The 26,105-nt window shown below is 48.2% G+C and overlaps 8 protein-coding genes across 8 annotated transcripts; 4 read left to right on the top strand and 4 right to left on the bottom strand.

Annotated features, from left to right (window-relative positions):
- Positions 1-3,245: 3,245 nt before the first annotated feature.
- CABS01_06376 (uncharacterized protein) lies at positions 3,246-4,160 on the bottom strand (the record flags this gene model as incomplete). The annotated part of the gene is made up of 2 exons (XM_060539742.1): positions 3,246-3,896; positions 3,981-4,160. The coding sequence occupies 2 exons, from the start codon at positions 4,158-4,160 to the stop codon at positions 3,246-3,248; spliced, it is 831 nt and encodes a 276-aa protein (XP_060404279.1).
- A 5,876-nt stretch (positions 4,161-10,036) lies between these two features.
- On the bottom strand, positions 10,037-10,966 carry CABS01_06375 (uncharacterized protein; the record flags this gene model as incomplete). Its single annotated transcript, XM_060539741.1, has 1 exon — positions 10,037-10,966. The coding sequence occupies one exon, from the start codon at positions 10,964-10,966 to the stop codon at positions 10,037-10,039; it is 930 nt and encodes a 309-aa protein (XP_060404278.1).
- A 1,449-nt stretch (positions 10,967-12,415) lies between these two features.
- Positions 12,416-13,777, top strand: CABS01_06374 (uncharacterized protein; the record flags this gene model as incomplete). Its single annotated transcript, XM_060539740.1, has 1 exon — positions 12,416-13,777. The coding sequence occupies one exon, from the start codon at positions 12,416-12,418 to the stop codon at positions 13,775-13,777; it is 1,362 nt and encodes a 453-aa protein (XP_060404277.1).
- Positions 13,778-15,042: 1,265 nt separating this feature from the next.
- Positions 15,043-16,714, top strand: CABS01_06373 (uncharacterized protein; the record flags this gene model as incomplete). The annotated part of the gene is made up of 5 exons (XM_060539739.1): positions 15,043-15,113; positions 15,177-15,230; positions 15,477-15,588; positions 15,828-16,030; positions 16,087-16,714. 5 exons carry the CDS (start codon positions 15,043-15,045, stop codon positions 16,712-16,714), a joined length of 1,068 nt encoding a protein of 355 aa, XP_060404276.1.
- A 2,147-nt stretch (positions 16,715-18,861) lies between these two features.
- Positions 18,862-19,782, top strand: CABS01_06372 (uncharacterized protein; the record flags this gene model as incomplete). The annotated part of the gene is made up of 1 exon (XM_060539738.1): positions 18,862-19,782. One exon carries the CDS (start codon positions 18,862-18,864, stop codon positions 19,780-19,782), a length of 921 nt encoding a protein of 306 aa, XP_060404275.1.
- Positions 19,783-20,895: 1,113 nt separating this feature from the next.
- CABS01_06371 (alcohol dehydrogenase GroES-like domain-containing protein) lies at positions 20,896-21,912 on the top strand (the record flags this gene model as incomplete). The annotated part of the gene is made up of 1 exon (XM_060539737.1): positions 20,896-21,912. The coding sequence occupies one exon, from the start codon at positions 20,896-20,898 to the stop codon at positions 21,910-21,912; it is 1,017 nt and encodes a 338-aa protein (XP_060404274.1).
- A 477-nt stretch (positions 21,913-22,389) lies between these two features.
- On the bottom strand, positions 22,390-23,325 carry CABS01_06370 (uncharacterized protein; the record flags this gene model as incomplete). The annotated part of the gene is made up of 3 exons (XM_060539736.1): positions 22,390-22,726; positions 22,781-23,135; positions 23,193-23,325. 3 exons carry the CDS (start codon positions 23,323-23,325, stop codon positions 22,390-22,392), a joined length of 825 nt encoding a protein of 274 aa, XP_060404273.1.
- Positions 23,326-24,853: 1,528 nt separating this feature from the next.
- Positions 24,854-25,534, bottom strand: CABS01_06369 (uncharacterized protein; the record flags this gene model as incomplete). Its single annotated transcript, XM_060539735.1, has 1 exon — positions 24,854-25,534. The coding sequence occupies one exon, from the start codon at positions 25,532-25,534 to the stop codon at positions 24,854-24,856; it is 681 nt and encodes a 226-aa protein (XP_060404272.1).
- Positions 25,535-26,105: the final 571 nt, after the last annotated feature.

Raw genomic sequence — 26,105 nt, 5'->3', positions numbered from 1 at the left:
TTCGCGAAATTCCCCGTTTTAATTACCTTAGATATCTTGAGAAGGCTTCACCGATAGGCGTACATCATGATCGATCTTTGACCCCAAGTGATACGTCATACTTAGGCTGCGGGTAAAACTGAGAGACGTACTCTGAGCAACCCGCATGCAGATAACAAAGTTGTTTGGAGCCGATACTGGTCCATCATAACATCCAGAGTCTTCATCGCACGCGTGGTTTACTAATCGCAAGACGTGCTGAAACTTCCTAGTGGTATAGAAAACATATGTATGTCATATTATCCAGCACTCTTTCATATTGTAGTGCACAAAGTAAGTAGATAATGATGATTATAATTCGACACTTTTTTCTTAGTAATATAAATTACCAAAACACTAATAGCAAAGACTAGAGCTTAGCTCATACTAACATAATTCATTTTTCCGCGTTTTGAATCCTTTGTTTCTGTTCCTTCTCACTTTTGTTTTTTCGTTTTCCCTTTTTATATTGTTTTTTCATGTTGCTTATATCCCATGTCCAACAATCAATGCAAACGTACTAATATAGACTTTCAATAAGAGCGGATGATTTCTGTTCTCAGCCCTGATCGATTTGGCACGAGTGCAGTTGAAACGGTGCATCTTAAAGCTAAGTCTCGTTTGTCAATCGAATGCCGGCAAACCCGCCTGGTCAAGGAAAAATAAGCTAGGCCATTTGACTCGAGGGCTTGTACAAATGAGTTTGAACTTTGCTTTGACGTTGGGCTGTTCTTTGCTTTCGTTGACCAGCCTGTTCAGACACCACATAATTTTACCGACGTCTTCGTAGGAGACTTCCTCCCGACAAAAACCGAGCCCCTCGATGAAGCAGACTATAGTTGTCGCTGGGCCCAAGAGGTTGATGACGTTCTCGAACCTGCGGCAAAGATCTTCGACACTGCCTTCTTGACTGAACGCTGCTTGAAGCGTGGAGTCTTGCGCCTTCGGGGAAAATAACCCCAAGTTGTGTTCCCGGTCCAGTGTGATAATCTGAGCGAGAAAACACCGAATCATAATACCACCGGTATCATGTTGGCAAATTTCTTGCCGCCGGCCACAGAAGAAAACTAGACTCAAAATTGGCAGTCCAGAATCCATAGACTTTCGAAAGGAGTCCACCCAGTTGGCGCAGATTACAGATAGTGGCGTTTCTCTAACAATCGAAGAATGTTGGCTATTGACTGGGGAACCCAAGGGTTCGTAAAAGAGACGTTTCAACGGCTGGGGGTCGGAAAGCAATATGGCGATCTCTTCCGATACTCCGGAATATTCATTATGTTCTTCGAGCCCTGGTATCCCGTAATCGTTGAAGATGCGGGAAGATGTGGTATTGTGGTTGAAATATGCCAGATCAGCACGATCGATTGGCACGCGCTCAGGTGAATGTCCCGGATTTGCCATGGTGAGCGGTTGCCAGAGTAGTGCTTCTGAAGTAAGAGCTATAAGTAAAATTGCATGCTGATTGAGAGAAGTGGCCCCATGAGCTTACTGAAAGCGAAAATTCGACCGGGGTTTCTCAACGAGATGTTTTGTCCTTCAGTCTTCATGTGGCAATTAGCAGTGATCCATAAGTACTTATTGTAGTCGCGGGAGACTCCTACCGATGAGGATGATAACGTGTTGAGGATCAATTTCCAAGAGACGGGAAGAAATCTGTATCAGGGCTTTAGAAGTAATTGGTACTAGACTTTGGAAATCTACGAAACAAGAACCCATCTTGGAGTCTGTCAGGCCCAGTCATGTATATAGTTCTCAAGTCCAGATGCCATCATGCAACTAAAAGAAAAGCTTAGTGAACATGGTATTGGCGCTAAAGAATTTCATGAATAACTTGTGATAAGATGTAAGCGACGGTATTCATGCTCTCGGCGTCAAAGGCGTTATTTCTGCACGTGTGAAACACACCATCTTATCCGCGTCATTTTCGCAGTGAGGACCTCAGTGACATTCAGTGAACAATCTCGTTGTATGTTCATGGTGACACAGACCCCCATCGTTAAAGACCCTAGGTGCAATTGGAAGCTCAGAATACCCAAGGAAACGATTTCGTTGAATAGGGAAGCTCTCGTGTCGGTCAAGTTGTTCTATTCTGAGTGTCAGACGTGTGCTGGATTCGCCAAGGTAGCGGGGATTGTTCTCGTAGCCTTGCAAAGGCTTTAAAGAAATTTTTGGCGTTGTGACACACCCTCCTGTCCTGCTTTGTAGTGTTTACCAACGTTTAATTGCCAAGACGTTGTCAATATCAACGGGCGGTAAACTAGAAAGATAAGATCTCATGACATGATATATCCTTTGTACCGAGAAAACATTTACTTGGTTGAATGATCCCTGTCACCACACATTCATCTGTGGTGCTTCCACCCCAGGAAAGATTGCATTTGGCATGACTCATGTTGTATCCATCAGGCTGGCCACTTGCCGGCTTACCATATCTCCCAATGAAGGCAGAACCAGCCGTTTCTACCTGACGTGTTCCAGCACTAATAAGCTATATTGGCAATATTCATCTTACGAGTCGACTCTGATTACTTCGCTGACTTCTAGGTTAAGGAATCCTGTCATGGCTACAAATCCTTCTACTTATATTTCCAAGGAATTGCAGCTTTAGTGCTGATTGTTCAAGACACTCTATTCACAGTGCAAAGATCTGTACAAATGGTGCTGATCTGTGGGAGATCCAGACATTGAGTCCCCAGGGTATTAGACTACATCGTGCTATCTCGTCAGGGAAGAAGATACTGTTTTGGGTCACCGTGACCATGTGCTATCTTAGTTCCTGTCTACTTTGTGACTAGGCGTGAGCTAATCGGAAAGACTTGACCAGAGAATTTTCGTGGGCTAGTCGGAACTTGCAGCCGCACTTGCAATCTTAGCTTGTAGGCTGAGAGACTAAGTATTCGCTCTCGATGATTATTGTGCGGCATTGGCTAAATAAGTACTTATCTGAATCAAAGCTGGAATTCTTTGCAGAGTGAAAAAAAGTCAACCCTAAGTTTCAGTGGGAAATAACATAGATGAGATGAAGTCCAGAGGCAAGAATGAAAGTCAAGTTGTCGGAGGATGAGACAAGCCGGTCCATGGGCGGTGTACTCGAGTGCATGAAGACGTTCCAGGTAACAGAATTTTGTAGTTGGCTTTCTCCAGAATGTAATGATGTAGTAGATCTTTGTGTAGACTAGGTACCTACCTAAGGTAAGGTGAATTCATGACTAGACTAAAGGGGCCACCTATGGACTATCGCAGCTGTCAGTTCTACAGAATATTGAGAAACTCCGGGCCAGATCTAATTTCAGTATAGCTTTATCAGCATGCTTCGATCCTATCGAGATGAAATTATAGGATGATGCAATGGCCTTCTTTTCTTCAAGGGTTCTTAACAGTGTCCCAGACGGCCCGGGACCAGTGAGGATCAACCTGAATGGCTGTGGAACCGGCACCCCCGCATGTTGATCTTGAACCAATGTGATCAACCTGCCTATGGCAGTAATCACCTCGCTCTCTGATTCATATAAGTTAAGGAAGTCGATAACACAGTCTAGTGACCTCAACTTGGTTACTCTTTGCACTAGCGTCTTGAAGAAGTCGCAGAGATATTCGATATCGTTGCGTTTGTTCCTTTCGAAGCTCAGAGTTTCGCCTCCTTTATCTGGACAGATCTTTCTCCCGTAGAGGTCAATCATTTGATAGATGAGGGATGTCATCAAGGTCAAGCCAACGGGCCTCGATTCATGACCCTCCCGCTCCCGGCGATAGTATCCTCCCATGAAGAAGACGAGGGCACCAGGGGAGCTGTCCGTCGGGCCGGCGTAGTCATCCCGCACGTCGTTAATCCAACCCCAGCAAAAGGTTGATAATGGTGTTGCGTGTCGCTTTCCTGACTGCGGAGTACTGTTCAGGTCATTGCAATTGATGTGCAATACGCCTGGCCCTCGTCTCCCCTTCCATGTTTTAATCTCTCTTACTTCCTCATATCTCAGATACAGTGGCTCACGGGTATCTCGATGTTGTGTATGATTTTTTTCCACCCAATCCAAATCTTCCGTGTCGCGGTCTATTATGGTCTTGATATCTCCATCATCGCCGATCATCGTCAGCATTGTACCCCATATCCCTTTCGGATCGGTAGGTTCAGGTGCAGTCATGGTGGGCGATGAAGTATACCCTCGTCCTAGAACAGTCATCAAAAGTCAGAATGCGCGGGGCTATCAATAATTGCCATACAGAACTCACTGCTTGTGACTGACGGCGCTATGTATCGACACTTGATGCTATGGGTAGGCTGTAGGTAGTGAAGACTTTTGCTTCTGGGGCTTTCTGGTAGCTCTGATGAGACGAGGTTGTCGACCGAATTTCTTTTCACCAGCAGTAAGACGATCAAGCTGTAGATACTTATGCTCAAATGCCCTCAAGAGTACACGAATCGAATTGCGAAGAGTCATGGTGGACTGTCCTTTGAGTATAATTATTTTTGGTGAAAAAAACACGCTTCTTATGAGATATATCCATCAAGAAACCATGTGTTGTCTGCCTCCGGGCAGATGATCACCTCTCGTGAGTCGTGAAATTTTGCAATTCACTCTAAACCTTTACCTTTTTCACTTTTGACCACCAGGCCCAGCTTTGATAGATACAAAGGAGCTTACCGCTAGCACGTTTCTAGAACCGAGGATACCAAGATTGCGAAGTCCGAAAGGTCGATATTGAGGAATCTACATTTCATGACATGATGTCAATGCTGCCTTGTGACTTGATCATTTGTGTACGTAAGTAAGGAGAAGAGTGCATATGCGCGAAATTTCACTAGGCCAAATCAAAGATAGGAACAGTGAGAAACCTGGCAGTTCATTCGCACCGCTGATAGACAGTTTGCGGGCTATCGGCGGTAGAGATCAATGTGCAACAAAAACTGACATGAAAGGTTTGGCAAGGTAGACTGCGAAAGTCACATCAAAGTCCCATTAACCTTTGGCTCAAAGGACCTGTCATACGGGCTGAATTGAAGCACACATTCAATCTGATGCAAACCTCCATCTTCAAACGTCTTTTTCGGGACGACAGTTCAGCCAGAGAAATGTCAAAGTCAATGTGGATAATGCATGTCGTTGGCACACCTCATTCTGGAGTGGAGACAATTCGCAAAGAGGCGCCTGCCCAAATATCTGAATAATCTTAACCCACACCCGACTCAATTGCGCTCATCGCATCACCTTCGGCGCCGTCGTCGCCACATGACGGCAAGACCATCGCGATCAGATAAGAGCTATTGTAGTACGGCAGCGCCTGCGAAGTCACGATGTGTGTGACCTGTTGGCTGTTCAGCATATTGCACCAATTGAAACGCAGCAATTACCGGCAAGTGGCAGCAATTGCGGTATGCATGGGCGCTGCAAAGAGAGTCCATCAGTCCGAGGGCTGTCCATTCTATGTATGGCATATCTCCAATCCCGGAATGCGACCTATTCTATGTATTTTCCTGGACTTTGGCCAGCTTGTTCTGCGGAAAAGCCGAAACAGGTTTGTGGTGGAATCATCAAACAACTTGTTCGCACCGCCGAGGTATTAGTGATCAGGCTGTCAAATGGACATGCCTTTGTGCCAAAGATACTCATTTCGTGCCAGGGTCAAAAAACAGCGCAGTTCTTTGTTGGCCCTAGCTTCGTTCTTGAATCTTAACCGCTCAGACCCTTGCCGACTCCCATGCCCATTCTTCCTAGCTTACTGCTGATTCAAACAAATCAGACACCCAAGGTCTCAAAGCCCACACTGAGGCATGACTGTGGACTGGCGGTAGAGGAAGCATGCTCAACGTCGCATTGTCTTGATCACACGGCTACAACAAAGACAAGAACAGTCAGTGTTCGAGTCTCCAGTCATGCGCGCACTGGTCGATACTCCATTGGGTTGTCTGTGGGCGGGAGAGGTTGCAGTTGCGCAAACATTTGGTCGAGTATGTTCCGGCCAAAGAAATGGACAACGTCTTGGTGTTTTTTGCCTGCAATGAAATAGGCGGATTGGCGGGTGTCACATCCCTATCCACTTTGAACCCAGCAGAGTACAGGTACCTGATCTAGGTATGCAGAGAATTTTCTTCAGGGCATGCCCACCCGCTGAAAGATCTGGTGTAACAAGGATGCTACCGCCCGTCATAGGACACAGTCGCCCCTAAGCCTCAACTGCCATCCACCCGTCCGTGCATCAACTGCAGCCACAGCAGCCGGGACACCTAGGCGATGAATCTGTTGACCAATTCAGCCAAGAAAGAGACACACGACGAAGAACGACGTATATTACGGAAGACTCTTTATGCTTATCGAAGTATCCCAAACACAAGGACGGCACGCAGCTCGAGGGAAAACAAAAGTGTCGATCACTATAATAAGAAAGACATATTTGTTTTTTTCGTTTTTTTAAGCGCAAAAGATCGAAAATCACGGGGTACCTACTATAGTACACTCGTTGAGTAAGGTACATATTACGCGCAATATGCTCAGACACTCAATCAATATGAATCCTAGGTAAGTAACGTTCAAAGCACCTTGTTTTACTGTGGCTCTCATTGTCCTAGGACCGGAGCTCAGTGACATTCTACTAAATCCATGGTTAATGTACAATCGAACGCTAGGTCTGATGAATGGCTTTCCTACAAAGTTTCAAAGTCTTACACTCTTTGTTACCTTGTGTCACCTATTACCACATAGGTACTTTACTTAAGAATAGCCAGCACCGGTATCATCAATACCTAGAAGCTTACTATAAACAGATTTATCTTATTGAAAGCCGACCCACATAATTCCCAGTGAAAGTAAGAAAAGCGCCAAACATCCCAGTCCTTCGCTTTACGTCGAAAATAGGAAAGCAGCTACTGTTCCGTTTGATTACTTTAATATATAGTAAGGTATATTAACTGAAGATCTATGTATAGTCATGTAAACAACACAAAATCTTGTATCTAGACTCAATTTCTTGGCGCCGCTACTAATAATATGCCGAATGATATCGTCTATGTCAAGCAGGAACCCTCTACAAAGATTCTTTCAGAGGGAAATCGTACCAATAAAAAAGTTTGTCAAAAGGTTGAGAGGAAGATTTCTCAGTGAAAACTTTCGGAACGGCAGGACCTGTACAGATCAATTTAAAGAAGGGCGCGATTTCGTTGATTTTAGCCAAGGCCAGCACAACCTGCATCACATCTTCAGAGTACGTATCGCTGTTGCGGGTACCGAGACCGTCAATAGTGCAGATCATCTATTTGTCGCGCTCGTTCAGCCGGGGTTCTGCCAGTTGAACTACCCTCAAGAACATCTCACATAATGCGAGGGATCCAATTTCCGGTATTTCCAGCATTGCCTTAAAGTCGGTATACATGTACTTGATATCGTCCGCGGAGAAGTAGTTCAAGTTTTTCTTGGAATATCTGGTGCAGGAGGGCCCGAATTATAGTGCTTCCCCTAAGGGGCCCGTCTTTTTCTATATGTAGGCCACAGAAGAAGATAAGGCCGACATTATGCTTGCTTCGAACGTCGTCGATCAACTTAGCGCAGAGTATTGAAAAGGGGGTGACAACATAGTCGTCAATCGAGACGTTCAGCTCAAGTTCATACACATGGACCCCGTATAATTGGTTCAAAGTGTAGCCAGAGAGATGGGTTCGGGGAGCGTTCATGATATCAAGCGACTTATCATAGAGAAAACGATTACGATCCGAACCCTTAACAAGCCAGTTTTGATTTTGACATTGATTGAAGATCCTGTCGACTAGCATTCGACCTGCTTCGTAGCCTTTGTCATCTTCGTAGCCGCCCAAACCGAGCTCAACGAATACACGTTCTTGGTTGTATCGTTCCTTCAAGGCAAGGTAGCATGTCCCTGTGTAACCATAATCAGGGGCAAGCAAGATTTGCAATGATGTGAAGTATTCCGCCTCGGTGGGCATGATGAGCAACCTCAAGATACTTTCTCCTATCGATTGAGTTAGGTTGACAGTATGACACAAGGTATAGGGGCCATCACACACCTTGTTGAGAAAGTTGAGACTACCAATAACTCCAATATTGGTACTTGAAATTGTGGCACGCTAGTTGCCGTTTTGTAGAAGGGTTTTTGGGAAAGAGCGTTTGTATGACTGATATAAGGGTGAATATGAGATAAGTCGAATGAAGACTGAGGGCTAAAGTCTCCGCAAGAAACAACTTTCACAAATTCAAAGCGTGATGAGGCAGACTTACTTTTCAAAGTGCGTCAGATTTGCTCTAAATAATGATAAGTATAAAGTTTGAATGTTTTCTTTGTATCAAAGCCAAGGTATGTGTACTTTGAATGTCATGGGTTCAAATCTGATCTAGTACTGCGTTCATTCACACCATTCAAAGCATGTTGTGATACATGGCGGCGATGTAAATCTTGGCTAGAAGGAATCTTTCCCTGCATGACACTCTTTACCAAAGTCCTTCCATGAGACGGTGGCAAAGTCTTCAAAATTCAAGGTAAAGAACGAACAAAGTCTTTGGTACGCCTTTCAATGTCATGCTCGGGCCTTTTTTTTTTTCTTTTTTTGCTTTTGTTTCGAATGTAATTTTGGCCATGTGAAGTAGAATACTGGGAAAAGGTTTGCTTGAAGCCTGGCGGTTAGAAGGTAATAATCACTCTTGCTGTGCTGCAGTCCAAATGGAGCCTTGTAAACAAAGATCGGATATGAGAGTATCCAAGCTGCAATACCACCTTTGTCATTAGCGTCTCTTAGCATGGAGTGTTTGGAGGCGGTAAGGAACAGATAAGGCCTCATGATTTTTGTTCTTTTTGTCTACAATGTTTGTCGGCGGTGAGTCGAAGATAAACTGCCATGAGACTTTTGCCTGCTCTCTTGAAAAGGTGGATCGACAGATGTTTGTTTCAGTACGTCCATGATGCACGTAGTTGGATCGATAGGACTGGAGAGATTGCATTTAGCTCCCCTGAAAATCAACCACCAAACACCAAGATCGCGTTTCTCTTTGTAGTTTGAACAGACCATCACAAATAGACCGCGTCGTATGTCTGGGTGCTCAACTTCATGATTACAGCACATTGGGGGAAGGGCAAGGTTCATGTCTGCGTTTCCGCCATAGTTCAGCGTCCGCGACCTTCTCGTTCAGAGGAGTTAATTACTAAATCACCACGCTAGTATTGGATGTATAGTTTCCAATGATTGGCTGAGCTTTGGACGTGTGAGAGTGGCGGAGTGGCTGTGATGAACAGTCTGGAGCTTGTGATAATACCATCCCTCCCCTCTCTGTCTAGTAAATGTTCAATCACTACACCGGCAACCGACCTTACAACCCGCCTGTAGGCGAACGGACTATTGCTGCCATTGCACACTTCTGACCACTATTCGTGATAACGCTAGGAATTGAAATCAAGTAATCCGGCTATTGGCAGCATACAGGTTGCAGCGCCTTAGCAATAGAGACGTTGGCTTGAGATGGATGCACTTACACCTAATTTCTCATTGGTGTAGCTACCTAGAATGATACTCCACGTAGCAAGAAGTGCCTTAGCGAAGGCCTCTTATTTGTTTTGCTCTCAGATATTTATGCATTCTCTTACGAATTCGAGATTAGGTTGGATTGAATTATCCAAGTACCCTTATTTAATTCTTTTGGCGGTAGTCACAAAATTAACACATGAATGGAGAGTCCTAATGCACATTCGCTGTCGATGGGGCAACGAATTAGTGGGGCAGTCGATGGTGGAGTGTCAACAGAGGTACCGGCATGTTCTTCTCTTGAAAGAGATCAAGAGATAGTATGGGGAACACTGGTTACTTTCCTTCTTTAATATATAGCACATCTGGAGAAACACTGTAGCAAATCAAGAATGTTCTAATTGATACGATTCTGTGGTCGATCAAATATGATGATCTGTTCAGGTCTTGAAATTTAGGATGTAAAGAAAGGAATTCTATGGACGAAACCCATCATGCTTGCCGAAATCGACCTTGAAGCACAGATTCTGGTGCCCTTCAGGACTTTTGAAACCCTCCTCAGGTCGAGGGTGCAGATGCCAGCAGTGGTAGTGCTAAATCAATAATTTGGCAAGTGTCTCCATTTGGGAAGAGTGCATCATCCCAGTCGCCTAGACGAGGACTCGTACAGATCAGTTGGAATGTCGGTACGTAGTCATTGCCAGTGTGACTTAGACGGACCATCTTCAGCAAGGTCTGTATGACCTTGGCCACTCCGGAAGAATCCTCTACATCACTGCGAGAACCCACACCATCAATGAAACAGACAATCCTTCGCTCTGGCTGCTCATGATCCTTCACTGGAGGGAGCGTCCGGATCACTATGTCGAGCATTCCACATAGTTGACCGAGATCATCTGTCTCAACTTCCTCGCGGAATTCGTGTCCGCCCGATATGACATCTTTGTATTCGATTATAAAGACGCGGATGTATTCAAAGATCTGGGCCAAGAGAGAGCGTATCATGAGCAGTCCTGTACTGACGCCGCGTTGATGTGGTTCCCGACCGCAATAGAAGACAAGACTGATGATATTCCGATACTCGTGATATTGTATGCCTTGACCGCGTCGCAACTCCTGTACCAGAGTGCTGCAGGCCACTGACAATGAAGTCACTCTGAGGCCATTGCACAAGGTCCAGATGCGATGGGTGTCATCAGAGTTCTGCGACTCTCTGGGAGCTTGTAGACAGAGAGAATTATCGTAAATGAACAAGCTACCCGGCTGCTCCTGTTTGACGAGATTGTTACAACAAGCCTTGGCTTTTGTGACAGGTGCTCCCTTCTGGAATTGGAAAGGAAAATGATTCGCAGTTGCGTTGATGTGCCCAGTATCAGCCGTTTCGTCAACACTTACATTTGGATTACGAAGAAGTCTTATCAAGTCGTCAAAGTATGCTTGACCTTCTTCGATGGTCCAAATTCGTGGATTTTTATCTTGATCAGCCATGATGCGTGATTGAGGGTATTCTCTTTTCTAGAACGGAGGTCATGAGCGGGACTTCTTGGTGATAGATATGAGCCAAGTGTCGTCAGGAATGCGGCTTACCAACGGATTTAAAACGAATCAAGAGATGGACCTCGACTTGATATCTCAACCCGAATCGAATAACCCAGAAAAGTGTCGCGAATACGCGCGGTAATCGCAGTAAAGAATAAGAAGTGAGAGTACGACGATCTACCCAGCAGATCAAGTTCTGTGTTAAGCAAGCTATGTAAAAGAGTGAGGAGATGACACCAAATCATAAAGCAATCCCCATACGGGCATTGGAGGTTTATATCAATTTTTTCTGAGCTTGCATTGGGACTTCTATATGTCAGGGTCCCAACTCTGAAGCTCTGAACATGTTCTTTACACCAGTGCAGACAGTAAATGACCCGTAAACCCTCCGTCCCTTGCTCTCGCATGAGATTTGAAATCTCGCATGAATTCTGAAAGACAACTGGCTTCATGGGGGCTTTCAAGCTTTCATGAAAGCTGTGATGAAGGAATGTTGATGCTGGTGATGCCCACTTAACGTTGCATCACCATGGATGACCTAGTCCAACGTAACATATGTAGCTTTCATCAACGCTTTACTGAACAGCGACCACATCATTGGTATTTCAGACCTTTGGTGACCATGACTGAACAGTATCATTGATGTAGCCACCTCAGAACCCATACCTAGCCGTTGACTTTGACCACGCGCAGTGTAGACAGAAACTGGGTAACAGCCAGCCGTGAGCAAGGAGGGTGCCAGAGACCGAAGTGGCTTGTGATTTCCGTCGGCCCCTCAAGCACGCTGATAGGTATTCGCATGCGAGAAATCGCGTCAAAGACCAGCAGGGGATCTGCATGCATCCAGAATTTACTTCCCTAGGATTGTGTGTCTTTCATCGAGTGTCTATGGAATGTGAGCCGGATGACAAGCTCATCGCGACATCGTTTCGTAGAAAGGCTCAACCAAAAACTGTTCAGATTACATGCACAAGGCACATGAGCTATGGAAATGACTGCATCTGAGCTAATCACCGGGTATAAGCTTTGCCTTATCTTTTGAACAGCCGTTCACCAATAGACTCCACTTCGGCATCAGAATCTCACATTCATCACCCCAACACAAAGAAAGTGGGTGTACACAAGTCTGCCCTACCGTGGTAGTTGAGCATCAGCAGATTTTTGTTTAGGGATGTTGATTACTCAATCACTTTGATGGTACGTAGGTACCCGAGAGCCGTTGAGCTTTGACCCTCGGTGGCCAAGTGGCCATGTTGGAACAGCTCGAAGCTTATCGTTTGTCGCGCTCTGCTTCCCATGATACCATCCCCTCTTTCTTTACATGTCCGCAGACTCGGCAGCGGCTCTCACTGATACACGTAGTACCGGTTTCATCGCCCACAAAGGCCTTTTGTTACAATGGCTTGGTGGCATGATCTACCTAATGAGCTTAAGAACCAAATTTGGGGCCATCTCCTCAAATGCGGCCGGGAAGAGAACCATCCATTGGCCTCTTACGCTTCCATCTCTTCCGAATGGCAGAAAATCATCGAACCCTTCGTCTTTGAAGAGATATACATCTCACTTCATTCCCAAAAGTCCACCGCTAGCCGACGAACAGTTCTCCGGGCCCGCAACATCCTAACCAAGACTCGCCAGAAAGTCCTCAAACGACTCCGTGTTCGTATCGACTATGATGCCACCAACACGTCCAAAAGCTACAGGAGGGCGTTTGCGGAGGTTGTAGTCTCCTTGTTCGACTTGTTGCAGACCTGGAGGACGGAAGATGCCAAGATCGGCCTGGAAATCGTCGAAGTCCGGCCCTGCGGTCCCCCGCTGCTCAAGTACGGACTAGAGCTCTTGCGGCAGCGAAAGTGGTCAATCGGTTGCGTGCGGTCGCTCCGCATCGTGAAACCACAATCTTACATTTCCCGCAGTACTGGGCCCGAGCTTGCCGACCTTATTTTGACTGGACTTGCGCCTGGTCTGGACACATTGGACTACAACTACGAAATCGGTTGCCGACCTGGATATAAGCACAAGCTTTGCCTAGTCACGGACTGGCAGATTGCGCCGGTCGAACTGAAGTCGCTCACTATCCGAGAATCCTGCGACCAGAGCAACTTGAACACGCAACATGATTGGATCGAATACATTCGCACGCATCAGGGCATCCCCGAGCAACTGTATCGTCAGAGCCGCGGGCTGGAGAACCTATGTGTCTCGTTTGCCATCGACGCTACTGACTTCTTTTCGCACATGATGGACCAGCCCAAGAACGAAGTCCCTTCCCTTCAGGACAGCGTCGCTGGCCCTGATTGGCCTGAACTACAGGTCATCAGTCTGACGTCTCATTCTATTTGGGACAAGGCACCCGAAATGACAAACAAGCTCCTGTTGTCAGCCGCGAGAGCTGCCCGACGGATGCCAAAGTTAAGAGTGATGGAGCTCTGGAACGCGCGGGAGCAATATATTATTTCGGCAGGCTGTTTCCGTTACTCCATTGAGAAAGGTGATACCCCAACTTTCACATGGGAGAGTACATGGGACTTCGAGATTGAAGAAGCGACAAAAGCGGCGTGGATAGATGCCGCCAAGTCACATTCTCCTGTTGGTCTGATTTTCGAAGTCCGAAAGGTTGCTGCTAAGCTACCGTGGCCCTTCTCACCTGCCCGGGCTCATGCGGATGCGTTTTCCTACCGCAATGCCTCTCAGTCTCTGGCTGGGTCAAGCACAGAAAACAGCTTGGGTCTGCACGTGGCTGATCTAGGGTTAAATTGAAAATTACTCCAATATGGAACTTCTTACGTTTATTGATCCTTAGTCTCGAGTGAGTACTTAGTTTGAGATTGTAGATGAAATCAGAATTTCATCCTTTGCCTGTTTGAATAACACCCATGACCAAGTTAATCCTACCCTCTTCATATTGATTACAAGCAACAAAGGGCACTCATCCAAAAGTGCCGGTTTCGCTGCAGACCACAATCCTACATAGTCACTCAGCATTACGATGACTTCAGTTGCCAAGACGACTCTGATCTCTACCACAAAGCAGAAGTTTGCATCAATGCCATCATTCCCAGCCGCGACGCAAGAGCTTCTAACCGACACTGAACGAGCGCGCCGCCGCATGGCACACGGAACTCTCAACTTCACTACTTTGCTTCCAAATGCCAAGGAACATCTTCGTGATTAACCTTTCAAGGTACTAGTCAACGACACTAAGGGCAGCCACAACGGCTCATGGTCACCGTCTCTCGCCAGGTCGGTAGTCTTCGCTCAGATTTAGATCAGCCACAGTCGCGCTAAGCGGGAGATGTTGGGGGCCTCCAGCTGGCATTGTCTTGGTTGTTCTGGACCGTGCTGTCCCGTTGCCGCAGTCGCGCTCGATACGAACGTCTGTTCCCGCGTCATGAGCGGCCTTTTCCGTGTTTGTCTGGTTTGTGATGTTATATTGAAGGGTTGCATATCGGTCGGGGTTTCGCTGGTTGATGCTGGTCGTCAATTAAGGTAAGCAGGGGTTTCTTGCCGATCATATCGGTACTTGCGTATTGGCCACGTCCCAGCAGGGGTACATTAGTGCTTGGGGGTGCTCTTGAGATCCGCGAGCTTAATGGTTCCTAGAATAACCGTAATACCGGGGTAGACAAAGTGCCAAGTCACCGAGTCGCAGGTAGGCCCGCGATGCGAAGTAGTGCCGACAGAGAAGCTAAGGGAGTTCGATCAAAGTCAGAAACAATGTTTCTGTCTGTCATGGAACATTGGGTTCTTGGGAGTGACGTCAGTCTACTGATCTAGAGACACTAGGGAGAAGGGGCACAAGTCAAATGCAAACCGACAGACTATACTCAGAGTTGCATAACCCAGAACTGGAGGCTCCGGTAGCTTATTTCTAGACAGCGGTGTGAGTTCTCGTCCATGGTTGCGCGGGAACATGATTGAGGTGAGCTTATCGCCCACGGACGATTTTGGTGATTCCGTCCTCTTCAACATAAAACGCACGGCCAAGTATACCTGAAAGCCGCGGGCTATGAAAAATGCCCAAAATGGGCGTTAGCGGGAGGCTTCGGTGGGCTTTCGACGGCGCCGTCGACATCGATGCGCCGCGCTACTGCAGGTCCTTGGCAAACATGAGCCTCTAAACATTCAACTTAACAGCACTACTTCGGGAATGAGCCAGGCAAGCCAGGGGTGACCGCGGAAGAGCTCAGGACCTCAGCGGTGAGGCTCTCATGTAAGTTACCTAGCTGCACGTTTCCACGCCCTCGGACCATTCACTACAGCAAACATAACGCCCGGCGCCCATTCCGGCTCGGAGTCGAATTCTTCCCCGTCAGTTATGCAGCGTGCCGTCCTAAGCTCCGGAGGAGGGACAAGACGTATTCCCACTTTTTCTTATCCCACTAATGAAAGGGGGCACTCAGATGCTTTTTTCAATGTCTCGTTTGCTGCTAAACCATCTAAGCTTGTTTGGACACAGGACTAATGACGGCGACACGCATGTTATCAACCCTAAGACGTCGAGGTTTGAGGGCCGTTTGCTTTTCTCGTTGGTTGCCGAGGCGCTACTAGACCCGTCTTCCCCTTGCATAGTGTGTCCTATCTTCCCTAAGGTTTGCATACCACGCGGCGAGGGAGCTTGAGCTAGGGACGATCGGAGGAATATAAGATAGATGTGTTGGTCTCCGACTTTTGAAAACAAGAAGAGATGACAAGCCACACAGAGTAACATCTTCATTCTTCATTCATTCACTTGCTCACAGGTCTCTTGTCGTTTTCGACCACGAGTTTCACAGTCACTACAACACTACACTCACCCACTCTTTCCAAGATGAAGTGCTACATTGTTGCTGCTTTCGCCGCCGCGGCTGCGGCCCTGCCCGAGGTTGCCAACCTTGCCGGCCGTCAGAATGGCTGCAACGCCGATAACTGCCTCCGCGCCGTGCGGGCAACTCGCTTCGGAACGGCCACCATGGAGCTTCGCATGGCAGAATGCAGCTCGTTCCTTGCCGTGACCCAGATTCCGGCCACGTCGTAAGCTTCATCAAGTAGTATCACTCCAATCAGAAAAGCTGACCAATCTGCCACAGCACCGTCTACATCACTGAGAGCAGCATTCAGACCATCACAGCCAACTCTACCAAGACCATCTACCAGCGTCAGGCTGCCGAGACTCCCATCTCCGCCACCAAGGCCATCCCGGCCTACGCCTCCGCCTGCGTCGATGAGAGGCGCTACAGCTCCGCCTGCTCTTGCTTCGGCGCCTCCGCGGCCACCACCACCGCTCCGACCCCTATCGTCACCTCGACCGTCACCTTCGTCTCCACCACCACCCTCGCCCCCTTTGTCAACGTCACCCGTCCGGCTCTCGAGTGCAGCAACACCTGGAACTGCGGCGACCGCGTCATCCCCGTGTGCTCCAGCGAGACCGGCTGTGTCTGCTTCCAGACCGTCGAGGGCCGCAAGGTCTGCGCCCAGCCCAACGACTGCAGCCCCTCGTGCGACACCACCAACGACTGCAGCAACGGCGAGGTCTGCATCAAGCAGAGCTGCTGCTCCGGCGGCACCTGCATGAAGGTCGACGTCTGCCTCAACCAGGCCTTGCCCAAGATGATGTTCAAGAGACGCAATGCCGCGTGGGTCAAGAAGGAGGCTCGCGGTGACCTTCAGCACCTCAGCTTGGTACCCCACGATGCTGACATCGAGAAGCTTGCCTAAGTTCTGTTTGCCATGCGCAACAAATTGGGGAGATTGATTGGGTGATTCAGGAGATGTTTGGCACACCCTTGTACATACACGAGAAAACGAAATACCCTTCATAGACTTGCAGTTACCGAAAAACTCTGTTTTCGCCCGCACTGGCGGCCTTGGAGTTGCTTATTCCTCGTAAATGATCAAGACACATTTTGACTCAACAGTTTCTGCCGCCACTCAAGCTTTCAACCATAAATTTGTGACATGCAGTTAGGGTATCGTAAAGATAAGCTCGGATCAGATCCGGTTTGTAGGGCTTGGGGGATCCATCCCCTTTCATTTCCTTTGAGAAAAGAAACGTTTGCCTTGGCTCGGTTCCTTAAGATTTCACACGTGGCTTTCTTATTCGCAAATGTGCTGGGAGAGGAAGTGATCGTCCGCGGCGACATCCGTGGGCAGGGGAGTTTCCTTCAGTGTTTGTTCTTCATCTAAATCTGCTTGATGTGCATAGGAGGCTGCATTAATTAGATTTGAAGTATGCATACCTAGTATCAGTATGTTCCAACATAAAGTATCGTTCAATCAACCTCGATGTTGCCATCTTTCGCCTGGATGTTGCAATCGCTACAGGCACTGCATTGTTTGTGTTCGAGCTGCATAATCATGAATTGTAGCGTGTCTGTATAATTGTTGTTTCTCGACAAACTGCCCTTCAAGCAATGTTTAGGTGGCCTTCTACTTTGGGAGAAGTTCTGCTTTCCAGCTCCCTTGCATTGTCGAAAACATGGAAGCCTGCAGATGCCACTCTATCTCCAGGGTGACACCACATAGCCAAGAACCAATAGTTGTAATCCAATCAGTCTGCCAAGTTAAGTGTTATTGAAATTGCCTCACAGGATGCTGCCTGATATGTCTTGGGCATAGTCACATCTTTCAGAAGTAAACCGTCGAGTCAATCTTTTCGTGCGTAAGACTAGAAATCCGCGAGCTTGGAGAGACGGTACAAGGGGTGAAATGGGTCGATTGAGTTTCAATTCACCTTTTCCGCATAGCTCTCTGGCTTGGGTCTTTCAAATGCATCTTGACGTATTGAGTGCGTTATTGGCAACCGAGTCTCAAACGGCCGAATCATCCTGTCTTCCTCGACTACTAAGCACAGTACTTAGATTAGTAGCTAATCCAAGCGTCGAGCTTTCCCCAATATCCCGCTTCATAATTGCTCGAGATTTCTAGGTGTTGCAATACCAGCTGGTCGGTGACTAGTTTCTCCTGGAGTCGATGAATGGAGGAGCACCGCACATTTGCTACATGTGACAACTTTTAAAAAGAAAACTAGGTGATTATCGTATTCCCAGACCTAAGGATCATACCTACGTCATGTCATTTGCACTAAGGCATTTCATGAGATGCTGAGAGTATGATGAAAGTCAACACTCGTCGACCGTATCAAGGTCTAGCCCAGAAACTCAAGCATATGTATCCCCACTTTGTCCGTCAAGAAGTTGAACTGTTCACCTCGTAGATTTACGTGGACTTATTTAGTAAGCTTTCAACCCCTTTTCACGTCACGCAGGGCACAACAACCCTCGTAGCCTATCCCTTAATATACTATCTCCTCTTCATTCCGCTCATGGCAACCCCACAAGAGCCAATGAAGACCCTATGAAGCACTGTAATCTTCGTTGCCCAAGTTTTCTCCGTTCTTTTATATTGCCAAATGAGTAAGACTTGATTTTCTCTGGGATGCCTAAAAGCATTCTCAGGCTCTAAGACTTATTCCTACATGTATGTATTAGTCTCACATGTGCCTCTCTCATGCCGGGACGTGATGCTGCAAAAGGTCTGCCGCCCGGCGCTAGACATGGGGGGGATGCAAACATTAGATGTTCAACACCAACACGATGTCGAAGTGACGCAAGAGGCCCTTTATTCTCCATCTTTTTATGCAATGGTGACCACTTTCTTCTGAAATTGCATCAATCAAGATGTGACCCCGATTCATCAGTAAAACCCCGCACTGATGCGGAAGAATGGCCTACTGGATTCCCCATCCTTCTTGATGGATTTGAGAAACTACACCCTTTACGTCAACGGTTTTTGATTGCAACTCCAGCTCACCATACCTATATCAACATTAGAACTTCTTTAATCAAAAAACATTTGTCGTGGGAATGCTTGTTCTTGTGGCTGGCGCAACTGGCAATATCGGCCAAAGACTGGTCGACGCCCTACACGCTCGAGGGCATCAAGTTCGTGGTTTAGGTCGTAACCCCGCGAAACTCACAGATGCCCGACGAGCCAAGTTGGAGGGTTTCGTCGTTACCAAGACTCACTATGACATTGAGGCCCTCGATCACGGCTGCAAAGGAGCCGACGCAGTCATCTGTGCCTATGGAGTGTTCCCGACTGAGCTACAATTCGATGGGCAGCTTCTCTTGCTCCGGGCCGCTGAGCGCGCCAACATTCGCCGATTTGTCCTCTCTACGTGGAACAATGATTGGAGTCGCGATCCACTAGGCATGCATGAGAGCTACGATCCTTTCATCGCATTCCGTCGGATTGCCGAGATCAGCTCGCCCATCAGGCCGATATACATCTTCACAGGCGTCTTAGCTGAGGTGTTTTGGGTGTTTCCTGATCACCCCTATGGAGCTGTCGAGCTGAACGGCTACTGGGACGGTAGAGACAAGTCCATGAGTTTCTGGGGTGATGGAAATAAGCCATTTCCATGGACCACGGAGCGGGACGCGGCGGAGTTCACTGCTGCGATTGTTTCTAGAGACGATGCTGAGGAGGGCGGATGCTGGGATACAGTTTCCGGTATCCATTCAGTCAGGGAGCTTGCTGCTGCTTACGAAAGGGTGAAGGGAAAACAGGTCAGCTTTAAAATCAGGGGGACTGATGAAGACCTTAAAACTCTTGCATTTGAGGCTCGAAAGGCAGCTACACCGAGACAATTCTTCCAGTACATGTCGTACTTTTACCAACTCTATACAAACAACGGCACATGGGATATGGCGAAAGTCGACAACGATAAGCTGGATGTTCGAGCCACGTCTCTCGAAGACTTTTTACGAGACAACGAAATATAATCATGCCAGCCGCATCGGCTTTGCACTTTGAAGACTTGCAGATACAAATCATCAAAGTTCCATGCTGTGATTCACGCGTCGCTTTATATTTGGCTTTAGCATCAACCATCTCTACCAATTGAGATGTGGAAATTACAAGTCATGACAGTGTACATGTGCAACAGTCATGTTTATCCCAAGCACTGATTTTGTCTAATCCCTCTTGTCTAATTCTGACTTGTTCGACCTTCCATATTTGGGACCAGAAGCATTTCAAAGCTTCCACGCAAGCAATCCGCCTACGCAACTGTTGATAGCAGTCACGTTTGAGTTGGAAAACTTTTGGTTCATGTCACCAAATGGGTCATATGCGATTTGAATAAAGTCTAGCCTCGCAGTCCGATTTTCAGACCAATCTCATGATATCGCACTTAGAAACCTGAGTTACGGATGACGTGATTTTGGCCGAAGTGTTCGCTATCGTTCCAACGGCATTCGTCGAATGGGCGATTTATGGTGCATTCGAGTTGAGCTTACACTGTAAGGACGAACTCAGTCTTGCGCGAAATGAGAGCCCAAAGCTGTCACACAATGCGGGGTCTATGCGCGCGCCAACAGGCACTCAAAGATGTGTGACAAACACGAAATGTTACTGCAGCACGTAATCCATCTCTTCCTTGTGCATATAAGTTGGTAAGTAGGTAGGCGGCATCTAAATCTACACTCGGTATTTGTTTCCGCTTTGGTGACACCGAAAGGCTACGCCACCTCCGGGTGTCCCGGTGGTGGGGATTTACCCTTTCAAGCTTAGCAATCAAGATTCATCGTGAAGAATGTCGCAGATGGCGCCTTCAATTGCGTTCGACTGCTGTGTGCGCTTAGCAATCGCTCGGAATAATAGCGTTTAGGTGCACGATCAATCTCCCCGATAGTCTAAATCCGAGTCGAAGCAGAGATACTTAAGGCCATCAGACATCTCGTCAAGTAAGAGCAAAGCAGTCTCATTAACATATCAGATCTTACTACCGGTATTCACAAACTACCGTACCAAATCAACAAGCTCCTACAACTCACAGCACTGCTATTGGCCATACTTCCAATATCACGAGCATCCACAATCGTCCGATTTCCACGATGTCACACCCCGCCGCGGTCCAACTCGAACCCAAAGCCCCGCTCACTGTGCAAGATGTGACCACTGAGCAGCCTGGGCCCCACAAAATCCTCATTAAGAACGAGCTAGTCGCCCTTAACCCCATTGACGCCAAAATCGCAAAGCTCGCCATCTTTCCCATCCCATACCCCGCCATCCACGGCTCATCTTATGGAGGTACCGTAGCGGCCGTCGGCTCCGAAGTCACCGGCTTCAAGGTCGGCGACAAAGTAGCTGCCGTCAAAACGGGTGGTGCAAACGGTAACAAGTACAGCGCCTTCCAAAAGCAAGTAGTGTCGCGAGATGTCACTGCGATCAAGGTTCCAAGCAGCGTCGACCTACACACCCCCGTCGGTCTGCTAGGCAACTTCAGTACCATCGTTGGCTTATTCAACGAGCACTTAGGCCTAGACAGGCCCGATCCGGCCAACAAGCTGCCCTCCAAGGGCAAGAAGATCTTGGTTTACGGCGGCACATCTAGCTTTGGCAGCTTTGCGACACAATATGTGTCTCAGTCTGGATACGATGCTGTCACCACCACATCCCCACAGCACAAGGACTTTGTAGCCAAGTTGGGTGCCGTTCACGTCGTCGACCACACTCAATCACAAGACGCTGTTATCAAAGAACTCGTTGCTCAAGGGCCTTACGAATATGTCGTGGACTCCATCTCACTGAAACCGACATTTGCTATCACCACCGCAGTCCTGGCTGCTCAGGGCGGAGGAAAGGTGTATGCGTTGTTACCTCCCACTGATCCAGAGAGTGTTCCCAAGGAAGTCACCGTTAGTTTCGGGTCTTGGTCGGCACCACTCGCAGAAGAGAAAAACGCCGGTCTGTTAAAGTGGTCCTTTGAGACATACTTTGCTCAGGCCATCGCTGCAAACAAGATTGTCGGCTTGCCATCTCAGAAGATTGATGGATTGGATGGCCTGAACAAGGCTGTGGATGTGCTGTTTAAGGGGGTCAGTGGATTAAAGGTTGTCGTGGAGCCATGAATACAAATTGGAAGGCCGATTGTGGGATAAGGTTCTGGCGATGGGCTGTTTGGTTGGATACTTGGCTAGGAAGGAAAACGGGGCATAATGAATGCCATGGTAATCAAATACTTAACCTTGAAGCAACTTTCAAAATAAGTGAAATCCTCAAGCATCTAGCTTCGTTGATTCGTGTATGGTATTCGGTTTCCTCCTCGGCCCCAGAACACAACGCCCATCCTGAGATTGTCGTGGTACGTTTGTGAACCAACAACGATCAACGTCAAAACCCCCGCCGCGGGCGGCAATAGCATGTACAAGACTGATATTACATACACATGGATTACTCCTCCCTCCATTGACAAAACGCGACTTCTGCACACCCGCACTGGTTCTTCCGAGCGCGCAGCTCAAAGTTGTCTACGATTGCTCAACCAGGTGAAGATTGTTTATCGCGGGGCCCAAACTTCCTGAGTTTGGTCGCAAATCACACACTATTCAAGCCGGGGGAGCTGCTGGAGCTTCTGCCGGAGGAGCAGCGGGCGCTTCGGCTGGAGGTGCTGCCGCAGGATCCTGAGCCGGGTTTGCCGGTGTCGCGGGTGTCGCTGCCGGTGCAGCCGGTGCAGCTGGAGCCGCCGGGGCTGCAGCGGGAGCACCGCCAGCGCCGCCTCCCGGAGGACCGCCACCGCCAGCTCCCTGGGCCGGTGCTGGGACAAAGGCGGCATTTGCGAGGGGAATCTGTCCAACGGCCCCGCCACTCACTGTGGTTCCGTCGACGTTTGCTTTCGCGGCAGCAGCTAACTTCGAGTACTGGACGACTTGGTTCGCATTGGTGCTATTCACTGATGTTAGCAGAAACTCACATATCCAATCTGTCTCTGCAACGTACGGGTTGATGACCAGGACCTGTCCCTCTTGACAATGAGGTCCGGTGGCGCAGTATAGGAACATTGGATCAGCACTCGTAATCGGCATGTTGAACGTTCCAACCATAGCCTGTCCGTCCTTGAAGGGCACATGACCGCTGTGGATAGCCGTCGGAACCTGAGCTTGAAGAGGTTGGCATGCGGCGCCTTCGGCACTTTGCGTCACAGTGTGGTTGCCATTGCTGAACTGGAACTGAACGACGTCGCCGACCTGAGCCATGATCAAGTTCGGGACGAATGTATCCTGCGCTCCCCCAACCACCACCGGGATGAGTTGATTGCCTTGAGGGGTCGCTGGTGCGGCGGCTTGTCTTCGGACTATGGTTCCGTCATTAGAAAGCGAAAAACAAAGTTTGAAAGGCGTAGAAGACTCACTCCTGAATGGGCGATGGGGAACACCTCCCACAACAGTACCGTCAGCCGGGAAAGGATCTCTTTTGGAGACTGGTTGAGGCATGGCAGTGACCGTGGCGGCTGCCACAAGGGCCCAAGCCGAAGAGACTCTCATACTGGGCGGTGAAAGAGAAGTATTGAAAGTAAAATTCTTGAAATGAATGAAGCGAACACTGCTCAGCAGTGAATTTCCCCTATTGATTAAAATGCGTAAATGACTGGAAATGCCGGTGTCGACAGAAATCACGGCCAGACCTCACTAGGAGGAATTTTGACTAAAGGGAACCTGAAGGAAAGAGAAAGGAATGGGAATGGAGACAGAACTTAGAGTTCGAGTAAGTCTAAATTTTGAATTAGATTAGCACCGGCTGTAGTACATATTTGCCATCGGAATACCCGCGAAGCCAAGACACGAGAAGCTCTTGTCCGGGGCTTTAGGGGGCTTTACTAATGATGATGAAGTGCCGAGAGATAGTGGAGGTGAGGGGCAGAATGCGAAGGTTCAAGACACTCCAAGACGTTGACCAGCGCAACCAGACTTTTTTTTTTTCCAACTGGCGATGCTGGGCATCGTTGAGGCTCGTGCTGCCAAGCTGTCTGATGATGTTCCGTGATGGTTTGAGGCTCTTTAAGACGATACCTCTTTGGGAAGTCAGAGCCTCACAGGGAGGGTGACGATCTAGCGGGAGATCATGTCGATTGGATCGTCGCCGTCTGTTCTCCCCACCGAGGATCATGGGATGGCGTAAGTCTGTGTTTCCGAGTTGAGATGTCAGTGGGGCCGGAGTGGGCGCATGGAGCCGGTAGGGGGCGCCATTCGGTAGCTTTCCAGGTTTCATCTCGCCTTCAGGTCACCCCATTCACCGTTGACAAGTTCTTTTCTACCCTCCCTTCGGACTTTTCTGTAACGGACATCCCAAGAGTTCTCAAGGTTGTCTACTCCACTACTGGACTTTGCGACGGCTTGTCATGGCTTGTCAGTGTGTAAGTGACAGGCCTTTGACATCCTTCACCGTCCAGGACAGGTCAATGGTTCGGCAGTAAGCGTCGGCAGGGCGCCAAAAGGCCTCACTGTCCCGCTTAGTCAGGCCACAACGCTGGGCGAAACGAAGACTAGATGAGACGAAGAACCTTTTATTCGGCGTTATCCCGAAGAGCGCGCGCGCTTCGGCCGTATTGAAATGCCCGCGGGCTCCCTTATCGAAAGTTGAAAACATCGACGGGACCCCGAGTACATCACTTTGGACGATCGACGCTGAAGCCGTATCAGTTTCTTCTGCTCTTTCGCACGCTCAGTGCTATAGCCTGTCACAGCCACGAGGCCGCGTCGAGATTACGTCCTCACCTCTGAGGTGCGACGGCTTGTCCATAGCCAAGAGAGGCTTTGCGCTGATGACTCAAATACGAGTCTACAAACACTTCAGAGCTGCCATCTCACCTTTGAGAACTCTTGCGCCATCGCAACAGCCCCACCTGCCCTGATTTGCCAAGTCAACTTGGACCTGTCGGACTTAGTTGAGCAACTCGAAACTCGGATTGTCGTCGCTCGGCCTTTGTTTCCTCAACACCAATGTCCATGCTTTTCGCTGACGAGGAGACCCCTGGGCACCATGGTTTTTTCGCAGAATGTCCGGACCTCAGCCCTAGCGTATGAGCATTGTCTCCAACAGCCGGTCCAACGGGGAAGGGTGATGTGAGCCAGTGACGAGCTGCGACTTCATGAGACACGTGGTTTGTAAGCTGCCTGACTCCGCCTTAGCTTGGATCAGGCATTCTGATTCCGGTACGATCCGATCTCCAACGTGAGCCCGCAGGCCTATCGGCGTCATCTGCCAAAAAAAAAAAAAAAAAAAAAACACAGCTGCCATGTCTTGATAGACGGCCGCATCAATGGAACTGTCAGCACCAGGAGATGCGGCAACTAAGAACACATGTAATGAACAAAATATCGAAACAACACCAACAGCAGTTGTCATGGTTGCTTTATCAAATCTCCGAACTGCTGTGTAGGGATTATGTGAACTATGGCAATCATTTTGTTCTTGCCTTTGGTAGGATCGACGATCTTTGAAAGTCGATTGAAATATTGCGCTATGTTGCCAATAGCTATTGACGATGGTGCTGCTTCGTGAGTCTTTGAATCTGGAATTAGTATTCCACGCATACATCATTGCTGGGATGTAAAGAGATCCGCATGCCGCGCCCTCCGGACGAGAAGCGTGCTTGGGGCTATACGAGAGTCGCATACAAGACGAAGAAATGCTTGGCACACGAAGCCGAAGGTGTCGCATGTCCGGATGGTGGGGGTGGAGCCTTTTCTGCATTCAGTCCAACTGTGACGTTGAGTTCACATTTTTGCGCTTTCCTTCAGACATCATAAGCCATGCCGCATCTTATTTCATCTCAACCAGCGGTTTTGTGCGATGAACATCTTCTGATTCTTCGACAATAAAGAAAGAGAGTGGATGCAAACCTCCGGGAGCATGAGCATCAGTCCTCAAGTGAAAACAAATGTGGGGAATGCCGCCCAGGATGACCTCAACGTTACATATGTGCACAAGTAGTGAGGGAGATGAATCTCTTTTTTCTCATTTGTTTGGATTATTTTAGACTGCTTTATCACTTTAGCCCAGAGAATGGACTTGCGAGCGGAGACTATTAAACATACAAGTTCCAGTGGCAACAAGCTACACCCATAAGTCAACGACATACCGTTACTGATGGAGGTTGATTCGGAGTTATTACAATTTTTGAAATGACTTCAATGATCTTTCACTCACACATGGCGAGAGGACTTGGTGAGAATATTGATTTATACTTGGTAATAGCGGGCCCTGGGCACTGATTGAGTGAATCTGGAAGTCATCGTGAGCCGGGGGTCGTACAAACCGTGAT

The sequence above is a fragment of the Colletotrichum abscissum genome (assembly GCF_030869225.1).
Source record: "Colletotrichum abscissum strain IMI 504890 chromosome Unknown Scaffold_13.1, whole genome shotgun sequence".
Classification (NCBI taxonomy): domain Eukaryota; kingdom Fungi; phylum Ascomycota; class Sordariomycetes; order Glomerellales; family Glomerellaceae; genus Colletotrichum; species Colletotrichum abscissum.
This window is presented reverse-complemented; position numbering and strand designations above follow the sequence as displayed.